At 38.0% G+C, this 15,524-nt stretch overlaps 3 protein-coding genes across 8 annotated transcripts; 1 reads left to right on the top strand and 2 right to left on the bottom strand.

Annotated features, from left to right (window-relative positions):
- Window positions 1–4,883: 4,883 nt before the first annotated feature.
- On the top strand, window positions 4,884–7,761 carry LOC124198473 (AP-3 complex subunit mu-1-like). Of its 2 annotated transcripts, XM_046594321.1 has the most exons (10): window positions 4,884–5,194; window positions 5,311–5,428; window positions 5,507–5,619; window positions 5,761–5,882; window positions 5,956–6,083; window positions 6,152–6,178; window positions 6,245–6,272; window positions 6,336–6,618; window positions 6,678–6,887; window positions 7,531–7,761. In XM_046594321.1, exons 1-10 carry the CDS (start codon window positions 5,081–5,083, stop codon window positions 7,663–7,665), a joined length of 1,278 nt encoding a protein of 425 aa, XP_046450277.1. In that variant the 5' UTR covers window positions 4,884–5,080; the 3' UTR covers window positions 7,666–7,761. The 2 variants fall into 2 exon arrangements, with proteins under 2 accessions (XP_046450277.1, XP_046450276.1); XM_046594320.1 differs by lacking the exon at window positions 6,245–6,272 and having other exon boundaries at window positions 4,885–5,194; window positions 6,305–6,618.
- On the bottom strand, window positions 7,698–8,838 carry LOC124198476 (copper transport protein ctr6-like). Of its 5 annotated transcripts, none has more exons than XM_046594324.1 (4): window positions 8,673–8,838; window positions 8,405–8,530; window positions 8,201–8,340; window positions 7,698–8,126 (listed from the first exon to the last, which is right to left on the bottom strand). In XM_046594324.1, the coding sequence occupies exons 2-4, from the start codon at window positions 8,484–8,486 to the stop codon at window positions 7,785–7,787; spliced, it is 564 nt and encodes a 187-aa protein (XP_046450280.1). In that variant the 5' UTR covers window positions 8,487–8,530; window positions 8,673–8,838; the 3' UTR covers window positions 7,698–7,784. The 5 variants fall into 5 exon arrangements, with proteins under 5 accessions (XP_046450280.1, XP_046450282.1, XP_046450283.1 ...); XM_046594326.1 differs by having other exon boundaries at window positions 8,201–8,286; XM_046594327.1 differs by having other exon boundaries at window positions 8,201–8,271.
- Window positions 8,839–14,439: 5,601 nt separating this feature from the next.
- LOC124198376 lies at window positions 14,440–15,225 on the bottom strand. Its single transcript, XM_046594207.1, has 4 exons — window positions 15,214–15,225; window positions 14,992–15,157; window positions 14,804–14,928; window positions 14,440–14,736 (listed from the first exon to the last, which is right to left on the bottom strand). The coding sequence occupies exons 1-4, from the start codon at window positions 15,223–15,225 to the stop codon at window positions 14,440–14,442; spliced, it is 600 nt and encodes a 199-aa protein (XP_046450163.1).
- Window positions 15,226–15,524: the final 299 nt, after the last annotated feature.

Here is a 15,524-nt window from a genome sequence, read left to right as displayed (position 1 = left end):
ACCCGTGCATCGATTAGAAGCAATTGATCGGCCTACGCCCCCCTCCTTGACTGTTTAATTCTCTCGCTGCAACAAAAGTATTCAAGGCTCCTTGTCGTCCTTCTTGATTTTACCCTTGTGGTGGTAAGTTTGCAGAAAATAAAAAATACACGTGAAAAGCCATATTTACGCAAAAGATATTCTATTGACCTTACTGAGATGGGTATCTTATGCAGGTTTGAGAACCATCAGGTGACTCTTTAGGAGGACGTAGAAAATGAGGAGAATTACAATGTGTTTCTGTATATGAACAATTTTACGCTTTTGCTGCAATCATTTTTTCAGTAATAGTCGCGTTGTACAAATTATCTTAAAAAATTCAATTATCTTTAAAAATTCTCACTCTAGAAAGTCTTCGTGTGTTTTTTTGGTTGTAACCCGTGTACTAAATTTTTTTGTGTTACGTCCCTCTGAAATGTTTGGTTAAATGATGGTTCTTTCTTTTCCTCCAAAATCACTTGAGAATGATGGTTATGATGTTTTGCAATGGTATTCGTTCCCTTGTTTCTTCGAATGAAAGAAGGGATTCGAAATCGATTTCGAAATTCGAATGAAAACGATAGCAGAAAATATATTCTCATGACATAAATTTGTTTTTTCAAGTATTCCAGCTTTATTTCAAAGATAGATTCAAAGATAAGATTCAAAGAATCTAGTTGACCCAACTGCAATGAGATTTCCAGGCTTGATCTCTCCTGGAAGGACAAAGGATTGGCTTGGGTATTGGCATGGGAAGAAGGGGCATGATTCTCGTCTACTGAAGCTGACATAAAAGTCAGGTGTTTTGGTTTTAGCCATGATTTCTGCTTCTTGATTGATTTTGCCTGTGTTGTCCAACCATAAGAACGGTTTCAAACATGGATGGTTAAAGATAAAATGCCTCCTGTGTTAGAACTTTTATTACGAAAAAAATGTGGATAATTGTTATATAATTTGTGACGAGGCAAATCAAAGTTAATGAGTGGGCAAGCCAGCAACTCCAAAATCAAGTATCAATGAGAAACGTGGCCCACTGCATCAAGTATTTCATATTTTGTCACTGAAGTATGGTCAAAGTGGTTTAAGGGTTTGCGGCTTGTACCCTTGTAACCACGAGGCTATGAATTTAACTTTAATTAATGATTTTACGATATTATATAAATAATAACATGTGTTCACGGTCTTAGATGCACATGCGCTATTCTATTTTATGCTATACTAGCGCTTAACGTCGCCCGTTCACTATTCTAGCTCTATCCGCTCTTCCGTACGCTATTTTAGCGTTTAGCTCCGCACATCCACTCTTCTAGAGCGGTTATTTATGTGCGCTTTGTAGAAATAATTAAATAATATATACCCTGTAGGGTATATATTTTTTAATATAAATTCCTATGAAATGTAGAAATATCTTAACATATTTCCATCAAAATGCACTATTTTCTTCCAACTTAACTTTTCCAACTTAATGCGCGATTGGCTTCAACCCAAATTCCAGCTTGTCAGCACGCGCTGGAACTGCACTTTCCTCGTGTTTAAAAGATTGCAGAGGACTCAAAGGACTGGTGATTCCTCCACAACAACATGCAGCATCATCGTAAACATTAATGAATATTTAACTAAACCATACCTGCCCCGGAATTCTGATCCCCTTTATTTTGAGTATCAACAAAAAAGGACCGGTTGTTTACTTACTTTCATTGATGTCGTTTCCTTTTTTTTTCTTTTTTTGTAATCCCTGCTACCTGTAATACCCTGTTCCTTCTTAAAAGATTTTTTTCTTCCGCAGGGGATATTATTTCTGAAATAAGAAGCAATATACAGTAGTAGTAGTGCAGAGAAGAAAATGAATGCATTTTTCCCTCTAATAAAAAAAAACATTTGATCAATCATCAAATTTGCTGTTAAATTATTTCATCACTTATTATTCTAAATCTAATTCATATGAATCTGTATACGCATTAGTATTTTTAGAATTATGGCTGAATGAGGTAATGTTCCAGGAACATCACAATAAATCCAGCAGGAGCTATCACCAGATTATTTTTACCCGACATATTCGCTGCTCATGCCCTACACAACATGGACATCAGCCATCTTACGATCCAGATTCTGACAGGTCAACACTCTCGCCTAAACTGCCATCAACATCGTATGAAATTCATCCAGCACCCAATTTGATCATGTGGAGCTGCCATTTAATCGGTCCAACATTTCCTTTTCTCCTGTCCGATCTTCAACTCACAATGGACGGATTTCATTCTAGCTCCAACGATTTGGACTCGCCTACACTGTCCGCCATCAGTCAATCTGATCCCCTTTGGGCTAGCATGATCAGATTCATCAAGAAGTCTCGCCGGCTGGCCAAGCCACCAATAGTCTCATAAAACATACCGCACTCTCATTCTTCATCCCACCTCAGTCTTTCTTTATGTATCGATTTTATTTCTATCTTCTATATCTTTCTTATCTATTTTGGGCGTGATTGTCGACTCCCATTTGAACATGGAGCTCCCGTGTGAACACCGCTTGCCGAAATGCGTACTATCATCTTCGTTGCATTTCGCGCATTCGAAAATTTCTGGACGCAGCCGCCTGTAACCAGATTGTTTGTGCCCTCGTCATCCCCCATCTTGACTACGGAAACTCTCTGCTCTATGGCCTTCCGGATTACCTTCTTGACAAATTACAACTAGTGCAGAATTCAGCTGTCCGTCTGGTAACTCAGACTAGGAAGCGTGAGCACATTACGAGCAAGCGGAAAAGTCTTCATTGGCTCCCGATTCGTCAGCGTGTGATGTACAAGATTGCTGTCTTGGCCTATCAGTGTGTCAATGGTACTGCCCCATCGTATCTATGTAAACTTGTATCCCCAAGGTCTGTTAATCGTCGCCTCAGGAATTATAGTGAGATCTCACGTGATATGGAGGTTCCGGTGACGCTATCGGGGGCGTATGGGAATCGTTTCCCTTACGCAGCGCCCCGGATTTGGAACAGCCTCCCCATCGATCTAAAAATGTCTCCCTTCATCGAGAACTTCCGAGCGGCCGAGCCGGACTGAAGACCCATCTAATCTATTACTGAACATACCATCCCCTCTTCAGCTCTTCTACCATGATGATTTCTATTAACACTTTTTTCATTTTAAAATTTTTGATCTTTCAGAATCTGTAATCTGATGAAAAGTAACCTATTTTTTTTTATTCGGGGGCCGTCATAAATGACGTCACGGGTTTTCCCAGTTTTTTCAACTCCACCCTCCCCTTCTGTCACAGACTGTCACAAAAAATGTATCTCCCCGGTGTCCACCCGTTTCGGCACTTTTTTCGGCACTTTCTATTTTGACGTTTTCGGCACCCATATAAAACGCTTGGTCCCCCCTTGTATTTAAAATCTCCTCGTTCATTAAAAAAATCTTTCCGTTTCGGCACTAATATTCTCCGTTTCGGCACAAATTGTGTCTTTTTCGGCACCAACTGTGTCCGTTTCGGCACAAAAACAAAAAATTATTTTTCAAGTCATCTAGAAGTAGAAATCGTACCAAATTTACTAAATAAGACAAACAGATGTATCTCATTTCCGACCTTACGATTACACCATTCATTTTTGCATGGTTAGTTATAAAATATGCATCTTAGTTATAAAATGAATTTCCTCTAATAAATTATATTATATCAGAGATTCAAACCCGGATGTCCCGCACTCAAGCTGAATACTATGCTTACACGCCAAGAAACTCAGTTCAATTCTAAAGAAGTACGAGAACAGATCACGCTAATTTTCATTTTTACCGATACTGAGCAGCGATATATCTTAAAATATAGATATAAGATATCGATACACCTGAAATCTGAAATTGACGATATATCGACATCCCTAATGATAATGAGCAAATAAACTTTATGAATAAATAATCTAACATCTGAGAAATGTATATAGCACTTGATAATAAAGCGTCTAAGAACAAAGTGGGCAAAATTTCACAATATATACACGGTGCCGAAACAGACAATAATAGTGCCGAAACGGACAAAAAAGGCTAAGAAAACATGCATCGAAATACCAATACTTAGGACCACCTCTGGTGGCGGTGCCGAAAAATACAATCGCAGTGCCGAAACGGAAAAAATTGGTGCCGAAACCACCAAAATTCAAAGTGCCAAAAAAAGTGCCGAAACGGGTGGCAACCATCTCCCCCCATCAAAATGACGTCACAAATCGCTAAACCCCCTGAAATTTTAGGCTATAATTAATTAAAGAAAAGCATTTTATCTTGAATTTTGACACCCCTTCGCATCACATTTAAGTAAAAAAAAAAACTATAGATCAGGAGATCATTTAAGTGAAAAAATCGCAGAATTTTTTTCGATTTCATTTTTTTTTAAATTTTGCGTTTGTGACATCACACTTTAAGAATCTCCCCCCTCCCCTGCCATCACAGACCATCACAGAATCATGCCCCCCCCCCCTCCCCCCTCTGGCGCGTGACGTCATTTATGGACGGCCCCAGGGGAAAAAATAATATTTTTTAGTTTTAAAGAAGAACCAGAGGAAAAACTAACCCGATTTTTTAATGAAAGTTGCTAAAATAAAGAAAATGAACAGATTACTAAAAAACCATAAAATCAGTTTTTAATTTAAATATTTGCCAGAAGGGTTTTGAAGAATACAGTACGATTCGGCCGACGATACGAAAAAAATCGTACGGATACTGTTTTGAACAGTGATAAACTAGTGATTAGAAGTAATTCTTAAAAAAGGACAAAGTTCAAGAAAAATTTGCTTCTTTCAAAATGTGTGGACTCCACTACTTACTTCTTGTACCAGATGGCGTTGATAGAGACGAACATGGAAGAAAAGTCTAGTGTGCACGGCACTAGGAAGTGTCGCTGTCGCACTCCGTTTCCGTCAGTGAGTTTCTCAGTTTTCTCTATCGTCTTCGTCTCTACTGTCAAATTTTCTGCTTTGCGCTTTGCATGTGTATGTATGACTGTCTACAGTGTCTAGTGGTGGTAATTGTTCAGTTATAAAAAGTTAGGTCCTCGATTAATTTTTCTATAAAATAATGATTCACTCACTTTTTGTCATCAATCATTCCGGTGATGTTTTTATGGAAAAACATTGGAGAAGCATAATCCCACGTACAGTCATGGATTACTTTTTTGAAGCTCAAAGACAAGTTAGTATTTAAAACATTTGCTGGCACTATTAGATTTTCTCTCCTTAAGTAAAACATTGATTGATTCTTTTTAATCACAAATTAGCTTAAAGATTTTTCACTGTTTCAAAATGTAGGTGGTAAAGGATAACAAAGGCCATGAAGATGTGCCATGTGTCATAGCAACACCGCACCACTATCTTATTAGCATATACCGCAATGGTTTATATTTTGTTGCGGTTTGTATGTCTGAAGGTGGAATTTTATTTTATATTAATTACTAATATTTACAAGTTACTTTATAAGCTTATTTTTGCCATTTTTTTCATGAAGTTCCACCACTATTTGTAATCGAATTTCTACATACTGTTGTTGACATTCTTGAGAAATACTTCACTGAATGTAATGAATCGAACATCAAGGAACATTATGTGGTTGTGTATGAGGTAATTTTAATAACAAATTTTTGCCTCCATCAAGAAATAAGTAACTCTTGAATAACAAAAATTATTATAGAGTTGAATAATGCTCAGAGTTTCATGTTGTAGAGAAGAAATATTTCTTAGATTTTATTTTGTTATTATTAGTTATTGGATGAAGTTCTTGACAATGGATATCCATTGGCCACAGAGCCAAATATTTTACAAGAACTTATTAAACCTCCTAATATCATTGGAAATTTGATTAATACTGTTACTGGGAAATCAAAGTATGTAATATTATTTGAACAAATAGTATATTGGAATTCTAAGTTCTAACCAGATTTTAAAATTTTTGACAAGTGTGAGTTCGGTTCTCCCATCTGGACAGCTGTCAAATGTCCCTTGGAGAAGAGCAGATGTAAAGTATACAAATAATGAGGCATACTTTGATATTATAGAAGAGGTTGATGCTATAATTGATAAAACAGGTAAGTAAATTTTTCTTATGAAGTTACCAAAATAAAAATTAACTTTTCTTTTCTCTTCAAATATACAGGTTCAACTGTGTTTGCTGAAATAGCAGGTATTGAATTTATTAGGGATTTAGAAACTAAATGATGAATATTGCCATTACTCTCAAATTATTTAGGTAAGATCGAATGCTGTGTCCGCCTAAGGTAACATTAAATTTTTGCTCTTATTATTGTAGTCATAAACCTAATAAATTTAAAACAACATAGTGGAACTCCCGATTTAACTCTGAGTTTCATAAACCCTCGCCTTATGGATGATGTCAGTTTCCATCCATGCGTGCGTCTAAAACGATGGGAAAACGAGCGAATTTTGTCTTTCGTTCCACCTGATGGGAGTTTCTGTTTAATGACCTACCATGTCGGCTGCCAAAGTGCAGTTGCCATTCCCATTTACATAAGGCATAATTTTTTCCTACCAAAAGAAAATAGCCAATCGCAAACAGGGAAAATCGAAATCACTGTTGGTCCACGTCAGACTATGGGGCGAGTGGTACGGTCTTAAAAATGTGTGTATATTTCAATCTTGCTTACTTATTATTATTTAAATAGGTGGAAAACCTACAATTGAGCATTCCAATGCCCAAATTTATTCTGAACTGCACTGTAACAGTTAATCAAGGTCGTGCAACTTTTGATCCCGTTACGAAAATTTTGTTATGGGATGTAGGTAAGATTGACCCTTCAAAATTGCCAAACATGAGAGGGCAAATTCACATTCAAAGCGGTGCAGTGATATTGCAGTCTACGCCCTCGGTCAATGTAAGTTCATTATTTATCTTCATTCCATACCTAGCGTAAAAGATTACGAGTTTACGACGATTTCGTGTAATAATTTTACTTCCATCAAATTCACCCGTTCATAAGCAATGGCTATATCAATTAGATCAGAAGGGTGACACATCTTTTATACATAATCTTTTTGATGGATCTTGGGATCTCTCAACCCTTTTTCCCTACGAGAAATTCCGATTTGCGAAACATGCTTAAATTATCTCGTTTCAGTCAGAATGCAGCAATGCGAAGAGCTATTTCCATCATTCATCAGATAGATAAAACTAAAGATTTGAAATCTAAAGGCTTGCAACGAAATCTTATAAAAATATCGCCTTAAAAAAATATCGTGAATTTAAACTTCTCTTGCTCTTGTTTTTCGCCTGGATAAAAACTGAATAGGAATTTTAATTTTTATATAAGAGATTTTATTTTGTCCTTTCTAAATTGGAAGTAATAATTTAAATTTAGTGTATCATGAATTAAAATTAATTTGTCGATTAACGTCCGATAGTAAACCTTTTTTTTAATTCATAACTATTTATTCATTCAGAACGTGACATTTTGTTAATTACTAGTTTTCAAATTTCAATGCAATAACTTTACGTTTCATCCATTAATTGCGATACAGGTCCAATTTACGTTAACTCAAATAGCCATTTCTGGTCTAAAAGTTCATCGTTTGGACATGTTCGGAGAAAACTATAAACCGTTTAAAGGAGTAAAATATCTCACCAAAGCAGGCAATTTTCAGATTCGAATGTAATATAATAATCACAAGAAAATGTCTAGCCATGGTACATTATAACCATATTGATTGTATTGCTTACACAGGAATAAATGTTACTTATATTCAATTGAATTAACTTGATATATTGATGAAATTCAACTGGGTTTAATACTGGCTGAAACAATAAGTTGATTACTTGCTTTACTGTTGTCTATGGAATTTCCAACTCTTTGGGTCTCGACTTGCTCTCCATCAATTAATGAACCACATTCTTCTGCTTGACACTTAACAAGTATGTGTGGGGGATTCAAGATGCTACGTTTCTTCAGAAGCAATGGGTTTAATAGAAAAAACCCAGATGTACTTCCTATAATAACTGCCATCATCAAGTAAACATTGAAACTCATAACTATCAACATAACAAAGTAGCCCAAAGTGATTTGAATGAAGCTTGCAATGGATTGAAAGACATGCATTTTCCATGAAGATGTCCAAATCTATAAATTTAAAATTGTAGTGATCATTAGTAACAATGAAGTTTGGGTATATTAGTGGAAGTGCATTTAAATACTTGCAAAATTTGTGCATCTCTCACAAATGCTTGGCCTTGATGTTGGGCATCAATGCTGGAATGGAACATTTCTTTACAAAACGTTACTGTGAAAAATAGAAAGGCCAATAGAGCTGTTGCTATACATGTAATAAGCATACCTGATGAAAATGGAATTAGCAATAACTTCACAGAAATATAAGCTGTGTATAGAATAAAAACAACCTTTCCATCCTGAGATGTTGACACCTTTGAATATAAAATCCTCAATTTCATCACCAAACCAAAAGAACTGATACATTAGCATCTTGCTATATTTGATACGTGCTCACGAAGATTGCAGAATTTCGACTATTGGAAACAAGCAATATGAAATTTGACTTAAAATTTTTAATCAGTTGCTACACAAACAATACAGGGCTAAAAAGAGCCTACAGAGTACAGATTACAGAATACACATGAGAAAAATACAGACGACTTAATAAAAACAAACCAAAAATTGGGGCTGGAGCTGGACCCTGCACAGTGCACAGCCATAGGCACAACGAACGCAGCCGAATGACGGAATGAGCTAGGTAAGTACTAAGTAGCTAACATATTATTTATTATACACGAAGTAAGTTCGTCTGCTTGGTTGTGTCATGGTAAGGACCATGGTATAATCATGGTGGAAGAGATGAATGGTGGAGCCACGGGATAGGGATTTTGCCATGGTGTATTAGTATGGTGGGGGGAACTTATGGTTGGAATCGGCTATCTCGGCTGAAGCCAGTGGTCGCACCTGATCAGCGCTGCCTGGTGGACAATTGGGTGAACTATGAGCTATAAACGGTTTGAAAATTTTCTAAGTCCGATTGCACATTGCTTGTGTACTTATAAAGCTATAAAATCGTAAAAAAAGAGTCAGTAATTAAGTAATTCAGTATTATTTTTCCAGCTTTAATTATTTTAAAATTAATAGAAAAAAATATTTAAAAAAAAAGTGATAAATGGGAACCGAACCTTGACCCTTTAGAGTTGCAGACCATGACTCTAATCACTGTGGCTACCAGATGATAATAACTATCGTAAATTTTAAAAATATATACTATTTTTCAGACGAATTTACAAAATAAATTAGTATCTTGGTTCATAGAGGGCACCAGAGAAGGTGCGACCAGCCCTGCAATTTGCTGTTAAGAATTTTTACTTTTGCACTAAGCTCCACCTCTTGTCCAGGAACTGGCTTCATTCGAGATAGCCGATTCCAACCATAAGTTCCCCCACCATACTAATACACCATGATTTGGCCAGTCAAACTGAAGCGTATGCTGAGGCAGGCCACTACGGCGCCACCGTCGTTTCTCCCGGTTTCAAGAGCTCTTACGGCAAATTTACATGTAACGGGATTTGAAACATTTATTTTTAATACTTAGACAGGTATGATGGTAAATCTACTTAATAAAAGGTAAGTTCATTTATAGGAAAATATTTTATAATTATCACGGAAGATAATTCTCGAAGTCATTTGAAGCAACACATTTCACTTTTTTAAGTAGTAATGTTTTAAATACAATATTTCAAATAATTTAATTGTATTTTTATTTCCAGCAACAGCAACAAATAAAGTCTAAGCCTGGAATAGAGTTGGCTAACGTCCGAAGTTGCCGGTTTTATTTAAGCGTCAAAAAACGTTTGGACACGAACTCTTGCCAGCTCTTGCATGGCGGCTTACGGAGTTTCGCCGGTGTCATTCTTAGTTAAATGTTTCCCATTTCAGTCGTCTTCAATTGCTATTCTTAATTAGATAACTATATTCCTTAGTTATCAGGTAACTTTTTAAGATTTATTTCCCCTCAATGGTCATTGTAGTTTATTTATTATTAATTTTTAAGTAAAAGGCATTTTGTTTTCAAAGACAAAATCCTGCCCCGAGGAAAGAGAACCCCGCGCACCCCTTTGTTCCCTCTTAGTTTCTTCCTTCGTCTCTTCTTTCCATTCTTCCCATGGGGCAGGAAATGGCGATATTTTTTGTAAACACGGTAGGGACGTTTACAAAATAACTAAGTGATTGCGGTTTGCACCCAACGAGCAACAAATGAACACTGTAGCATCATTAAGCACAAACTTAGGAGTCCGGGATTGCCCAACTTATCCACAACTAAGCTGTTCAGAAGAGGCACTAATGGTTTGTGATCCGTCACCAATTCAAAAGAAGGTATAGTCCTTCCAAAACAAATGGAGCTTGATGCATCGCACCTTGGGTCGTAAAACGCAAAATCTTAAATGTTGTGTTGTTGGATCCTTGTGTATTCGACCGCCAGATGTCACGCGACTCACACCTTAGGAAGCAGCGGGCCGAAGCGAGAGGGCCAGTCTTCCTTGGGTTTAGCTACGACTCGGAAGTATACTCTTGTGTTGCTAAATACAATTACCTTACCCTATGGTTAGCTACAAAGACTAAAATTCAACGATCTAACAAAAATCTGCAGGCAGTAGCGTTCTGAAAGCAGTGAATGCCTCCTCATAGTCCATTCCCATGTAAATTCAAACTCGAGCATCGACGGCTAGCTAGTCCGAAAATTGGGCAACTTGTTGGCAAAGTAAAAAAAGGAAAGGACGTCATTAATCGTGCCGTGCAGTGGAAACTCGCAGATAGCTCGGGTGAACTTTGGATTCGGGTGATTTGGTGAGTTGGTGGTGGTTCACCCTAGTTATTATCTAGGGGAAACACTGCTACCCGTATTCGGGCCTTGGAGGAGGTTTTCGATTATATCGGTTCATCCCATCTCGAGGGTTCATTGAGAGTCTCAAGGCAAATAATCGTTTTGCCACTATCAAGTTTTCGATGGACACAGCCATCGTATGCGAACCGGCCAGTCCTGGCTTGCCGGGATTGCTGGGCCTGCCGCTTCTCTTGGGTTGAAATTGTTTCAAAAAATATTCTTGTTCCTTACGATGCGGTCGTTTGGTTTCGGAAGGAAGAGCAGCTATTCCTGCATTGCGAACAGCGCCAGTCCTTTCTTACGGATGTGGTGGATGTGGACGACGCTATGTCTGTCCAGAACAACTGGAACAGAAATCGGAGGCTCTTCTTCTTCAGAAGCGTTAACTTCAACAAAGACCTAACAATCTTTAATCGCAAAAATCATCTATTTCCGACTCAGGGTATCCAGGAGGAGTTGGCGGATACTTTATTTGCTTCGGCTTAGATTCTGGCCGTGGTATAGATGGAGGCAGGAATGATCACTGTTTTGGATTGGGCGGCGGGCGAAAATGAGATAGATGGATGCGCTGGGGAGGTAAGATAGGTCGCTTCCTCACTCAACGGTCCTTTAACAGCTTCCTGGGGATCCGCTTGGTCGTTCTGCCAACCATTATTCTTCGTGGCTGCCAACTTTATCGTTTGGTCTCACTGCCGCTTTAAGGGCTGGGTGACACGAGCGTAACTTCGGATCAGGTGATCATGCACCTTCCTCTTGTGGCTATTATATTTTCGCGGAATCGTGACGGCGGCGGCGCCTTACGTAGGTGACAAACGAACGTCCCTGCATCATAAACAATTAAACAATAAATTAGTCGGCTGACTGAAAACTGGGTATCAGATAATTTTTTTTTTTTTTTTACACAAGAAATAGCTGACCACCTTTTCAGGACGGGAAAACCAACAGTAAATTGAAGAGATGAGGAATAAACGAAATAAGGCTGACAATCCCTACGAGGAAACCGAGAGACGAACGAAAGCTGACGATCTTTTTGAGGATCGACAAAGATTCGTGAGTTAAATAGCTGGAGGAGTAACAAAAACTGGCAACCTGTAGTAGGGGGTGAGATCTGGACAAGTCTGGATAGTGGTTCTTTCCCCCTCCTCTCGCCAAAGGCTAAGAACTAAAAATCTGGCGAAATTATATGGAAAGAGAGGGAAACATGTAAATTTCTCCCTATAACTCTGTCGTTTACACTCGTACTCGGCAAAAATAGTCGTAAGCATGTTCTTCGTATGTGCGAGAGTAGTCTGCTAGAACCTCGATACATCGAGAAATATTCTGGATGTGCCCTGGCGGCATATTCTGCAAGGCGGCTTCCGTAGTCATCTCCTGCGTGGCAGATGCCCATTGGTAAACGGGTGTATTGGTGGAGTCCCGACGGTATGGAAAATGTAGTAAGAACCATTGATTCAGCGTCTTGTGCATTGATGATACTCTTTCAAAGCATCTACCACCGTAAAGGAACGCGATCCTTGAGGAATGAAACGTCCCCCTCGATTACTGCGTGGATCGAGGAGGTTACTTCGTCCGGCCGCACTTTCCGAATAATGCTTTTGGTTTCGTTTGGACGGCGAACTAGTCACGGAAGGAAACTCAGCGGTTCTTATATTTGGCGAGAACACTGGATTTTTACTGGAAACGAACCTTCTTTCAACAGGCATGGTGGGCCGGTCATAATACAGCATATACCTTCGAATACTGGAAGTACGGCGCTGATGAGATACTGTTCAACCGGACGCTCGGATACTTGGCATAAGCCTATCCGAATACATGTCCCTAAGATGACCATTTTAGACAAGGGGTTGGGCATTGCAAAGGGGACTTTCCTTGTGCATGTGCAGCCCCTATAAAAACATTTGGAAATAAATAGATATAGAAAGTGATAACACTTTCAAAAGCTTTGGTGAAATTAACCTTTGAAAAAATGTCCCCCTTTTCCCTTTTTGCTAGATAAAGTTCCAATTTTAATACTTCAGCAACCATACATAGTACATGGTGCCTATCGACGGTTTGATTCCTGTAAGACAGGAAAACATTTGTCTCCTTGTTCGTCGTTTTTAAAAGTTGCTTGCTCGTAATTTTTTTACGCTGCATGTTTCTATCTGTTCTTTAGTATAATATAATGCAAGCAAAAACTCAACGGAGGAGGATAGTTTCATTTACAGCAATTCTTTGTCGCAATATATCATGCATGTTACAAGACACCGGATTTTCGTTTTTGACGTGGTCTTGGTACCGGGGTTACCGGCACTGCAAAAAGAGAAAATATTTAGATAATTATTTGATTCTCTCCTTTTTCAACATCACAGTAGAAACACCATTTCATTTTTGAAATGGGAGCAGGATTTGTGACAATAGATTAAGGGGGACGTATGTTTCCATCTTCGACGGAGTTATCGCTCCAGTTAAGGTTTTCTGTTGCGCTCTACTTCATACCAAATGCAGAGGACGCCAACAGCTTCTTTTTCTTTTTCATTAACGCACGCCTCCCACTCCCATATTTGGACACTGTTTATTGTTTTTTTTCTGATCCATTATGTTGCCGCACCACGCGAGTTACGGAACGGAAATCACATAAGGAAATGTCGGCAAATCGATCCGATTTTTTCGTAAACCAGTCTACTGGTTGCCTGCCAGTAAACATGAATAACAAAGGCAAAATCAGGAAATCTGGACGAGAGACGCACACGATGGCTGCCAAACCACGCGTCTCGACAGAAATCAAGGTTTATCTAGAAAGGAGATCCCGTCATGGGCTCTAACAATAAAGGATACACACACACACAAATTAACACACACACTTTAAATAAATAACGACAAAGTTACGGACGTAAAGACCACCACGTTACGTGACGGCCCAAGAGAAGAATTTTGCACGAGCTGGCGGGCAGAAAATGGAGAAGACACTCTCTAAGAAACGCTGTGTTCTAAAAGGAAACTAATGTTTTGCTATATCTAAACAAGACTTGTTTGTCACCTCCTCCGACACACGATGTTTAGAAATTTTTTTCGAAACAAAAATGATTCCCCCCAACCAAACACATTTGTTTTCTTTTTGTTTTTAACCAAACGGCACCGAAAGAACCCCAGGCTATGCTGGAAGCCATGGCCTTGTTATCCCTCCTCTTATTTGCATATTTCTCAAATTCTTAAAAAATTTTATTTACATAAATAAATGAATTAACTTTAAAGTTGAATACATTAATTTGCAGCTAATGCATTTATCTCTAATTTGGTAAAAATCTAATACTCTGCATCCTCTTCTGTTCTCTAGATTTTGCTATAGATTTATCATACCTAGATGTATCAGATGCTGTTTCTCAGCATTTATATGTATCTATAGCCAAAATGCAATCCGAATCTCTATTTATTCGTTTTAATAGATAAAAAAAATATTCTATACTTTCAACAGCTATAAGGTGACATTCAGGCCCAGTCATTCAGGCCCGCGACGTTCAGGCCCACCTTTATTATATGATATGTCACTTTATTTTAGACAAAAGTACATATACTTCAATTGAAAACAAAGGAACACAAATCTTTAATTTTTTTGGATGGATTCATTGAGAGGACAATTTCAAACATAGTTTCAAGAAATCCATAAACAAATTTCAATTTTGAGGGATAATTGATGTCTAGGATGTGATAGTACATTAGCAAATAACCCACTGATTGTTCAAAAGATTTAGTTTCAGTAAGAGCTACAGCTGAATTGTCGATCTTGATGTAATATTCCCCATTTATGTCCAAGACACCAAGCAACTCCATGTCGCTAGCAGGATTTGCAGCCTCCTCCGGAAGAAGAATTTCCTATAGTTATTAGAAATCGTTAGACTGGGAAACAAACATTAAAAATGTACTTAATGATGTAACTTACATTGAATGACTGGTACAGAAGATTCCATCCGTCAGCAGTTGATCCTTTTTTGTTTTGGGACGGTTGCGTATTGGCTGCTGCATGCAGTGTCAACTTTAAGACACATTTCATGCGTCCAGGAATATCTAAATGATAAAATAGTTTATTAATTTAAACTGAATTATGACAGGATACATTGAAACACAAACCAAAGTTTTCTTCAGCTTCCTCTGCCTTCCTTAAGATATCAAAGACGGCTAAACTCTTCGTAAATTTCTGTTTACAAAATTCTATTATTTTACATTCTGCTTTCCGCCAATTTGAAGCAAAAGTTTCCAAAGCACTCCCTTTTAAACGAAAAAAATCGTCTCTTACCTGCAATAAACAATATTTTATGCATAAATAATACACATGCATAGTAGAAATATTACGGCTTCAGGCATGTCCTTAAGACGAGGATATTTGTTCCAAAATACAGATGCGTCAACCTTGCATCCATTTTGTAAGAAAGCCCGGCGGCTTTGTTACATTGAATGGGACGTTTCCTCTCCCTCTTAAATCTATCACCATGTTTGTTACCGCTCCCTGCAAGGCCATTCTTGTTGCAATCATTTTGTCTTTCAATGAGGGGTGGTTATTAGGTCTATTGTCTATGATTTCGTTTTCCGCCTGAAAATTGTCATTATCGTGCAAACCAAGGTCATCAATTTCTTCACTTTCAGACATAACAACGTCCCCACCC

The sequence above is a fragment of the Daphnia pulex genome, chromosome 7 (assembly GCF_021134715.1).
Source record: "Daphnia pulex isolate KAP4 chromosome 7, ASM2113471v1".
NCBI classification, from domain to species: domain Eukaryota; kingdom Metazoa; phylum Arthropoda; class Branchiopoda; order Diplostraca; family Daphniidae; genus Daphnia; species Daphnia pulex.
The sequence above is the reverse complement of the archived record's forward strand: the minus strand, read 5'-3'. Positions and strand labels throughout refer to the sequence as shown.

Excerpts from the sequence above, each read along its gene's own strand:
- LOC124198473 (XM_046594320.1), top strand. The coding sequence starts at position 5,081 with ATGATTCACTCACTTTTTGTCATCAATCATTCCGGTGATGTTTTTATG. Across the intron at positions 6,084-6,151 it reads TGCTATAATTGATAAAACAG|GTTCAACTGTGTTTGCTGAA; the intron begins GTAAGTAAATTT and ends TCAAATATACAG. Across the intron at positions 6,619-6,677 it reads GTCAGACTATGGGGCGAGTG|GTGGAAAACCTACAATTGAG; the intron begins GTACGGTCTTAA and ends TTATTTAAATAG.
- LOC124198476 (XM_046594324.1), bottom strand. The coding sequence starts at position 8,486 with ATGCTAATGTATCAGTTCTTTTGGTTTGGTGATGAAATTGAGGATTTT. Across the intron at positions 8,341-8,404 it reads CAACATCTCAGGATGGAAAG|GTATGCTTATTACATGTATA; the intron begins GTTGTTTTTATT and ends CATTTTCATCAG. Across the intron at positions 8,127-8,200 it reads GAGATGCACAAATTTTGCAA|ATTTGGACATCTTCATGGAA; the intron begins GTATTTAAATGC and ends TTAAATTTATAG.
- LOC124198376 (XM_046594207.1), bottom strand. Across the intron at positions 14,929-14,991 it reads GGAAGCTGAAGAAAACTTTG|ATATTCCTGGACGCATGAAA; the intron begins GTTTGTGTTTCA and ends TTTATCATTTAG. Across the intron at positions 14,737-14,803 it reads TTCTGTACCAGTCATTCAAT|GAAATTCTTCTTCCGGAGGA; the intron begins GTAAGTTACATC and ends TAATAACTATAG.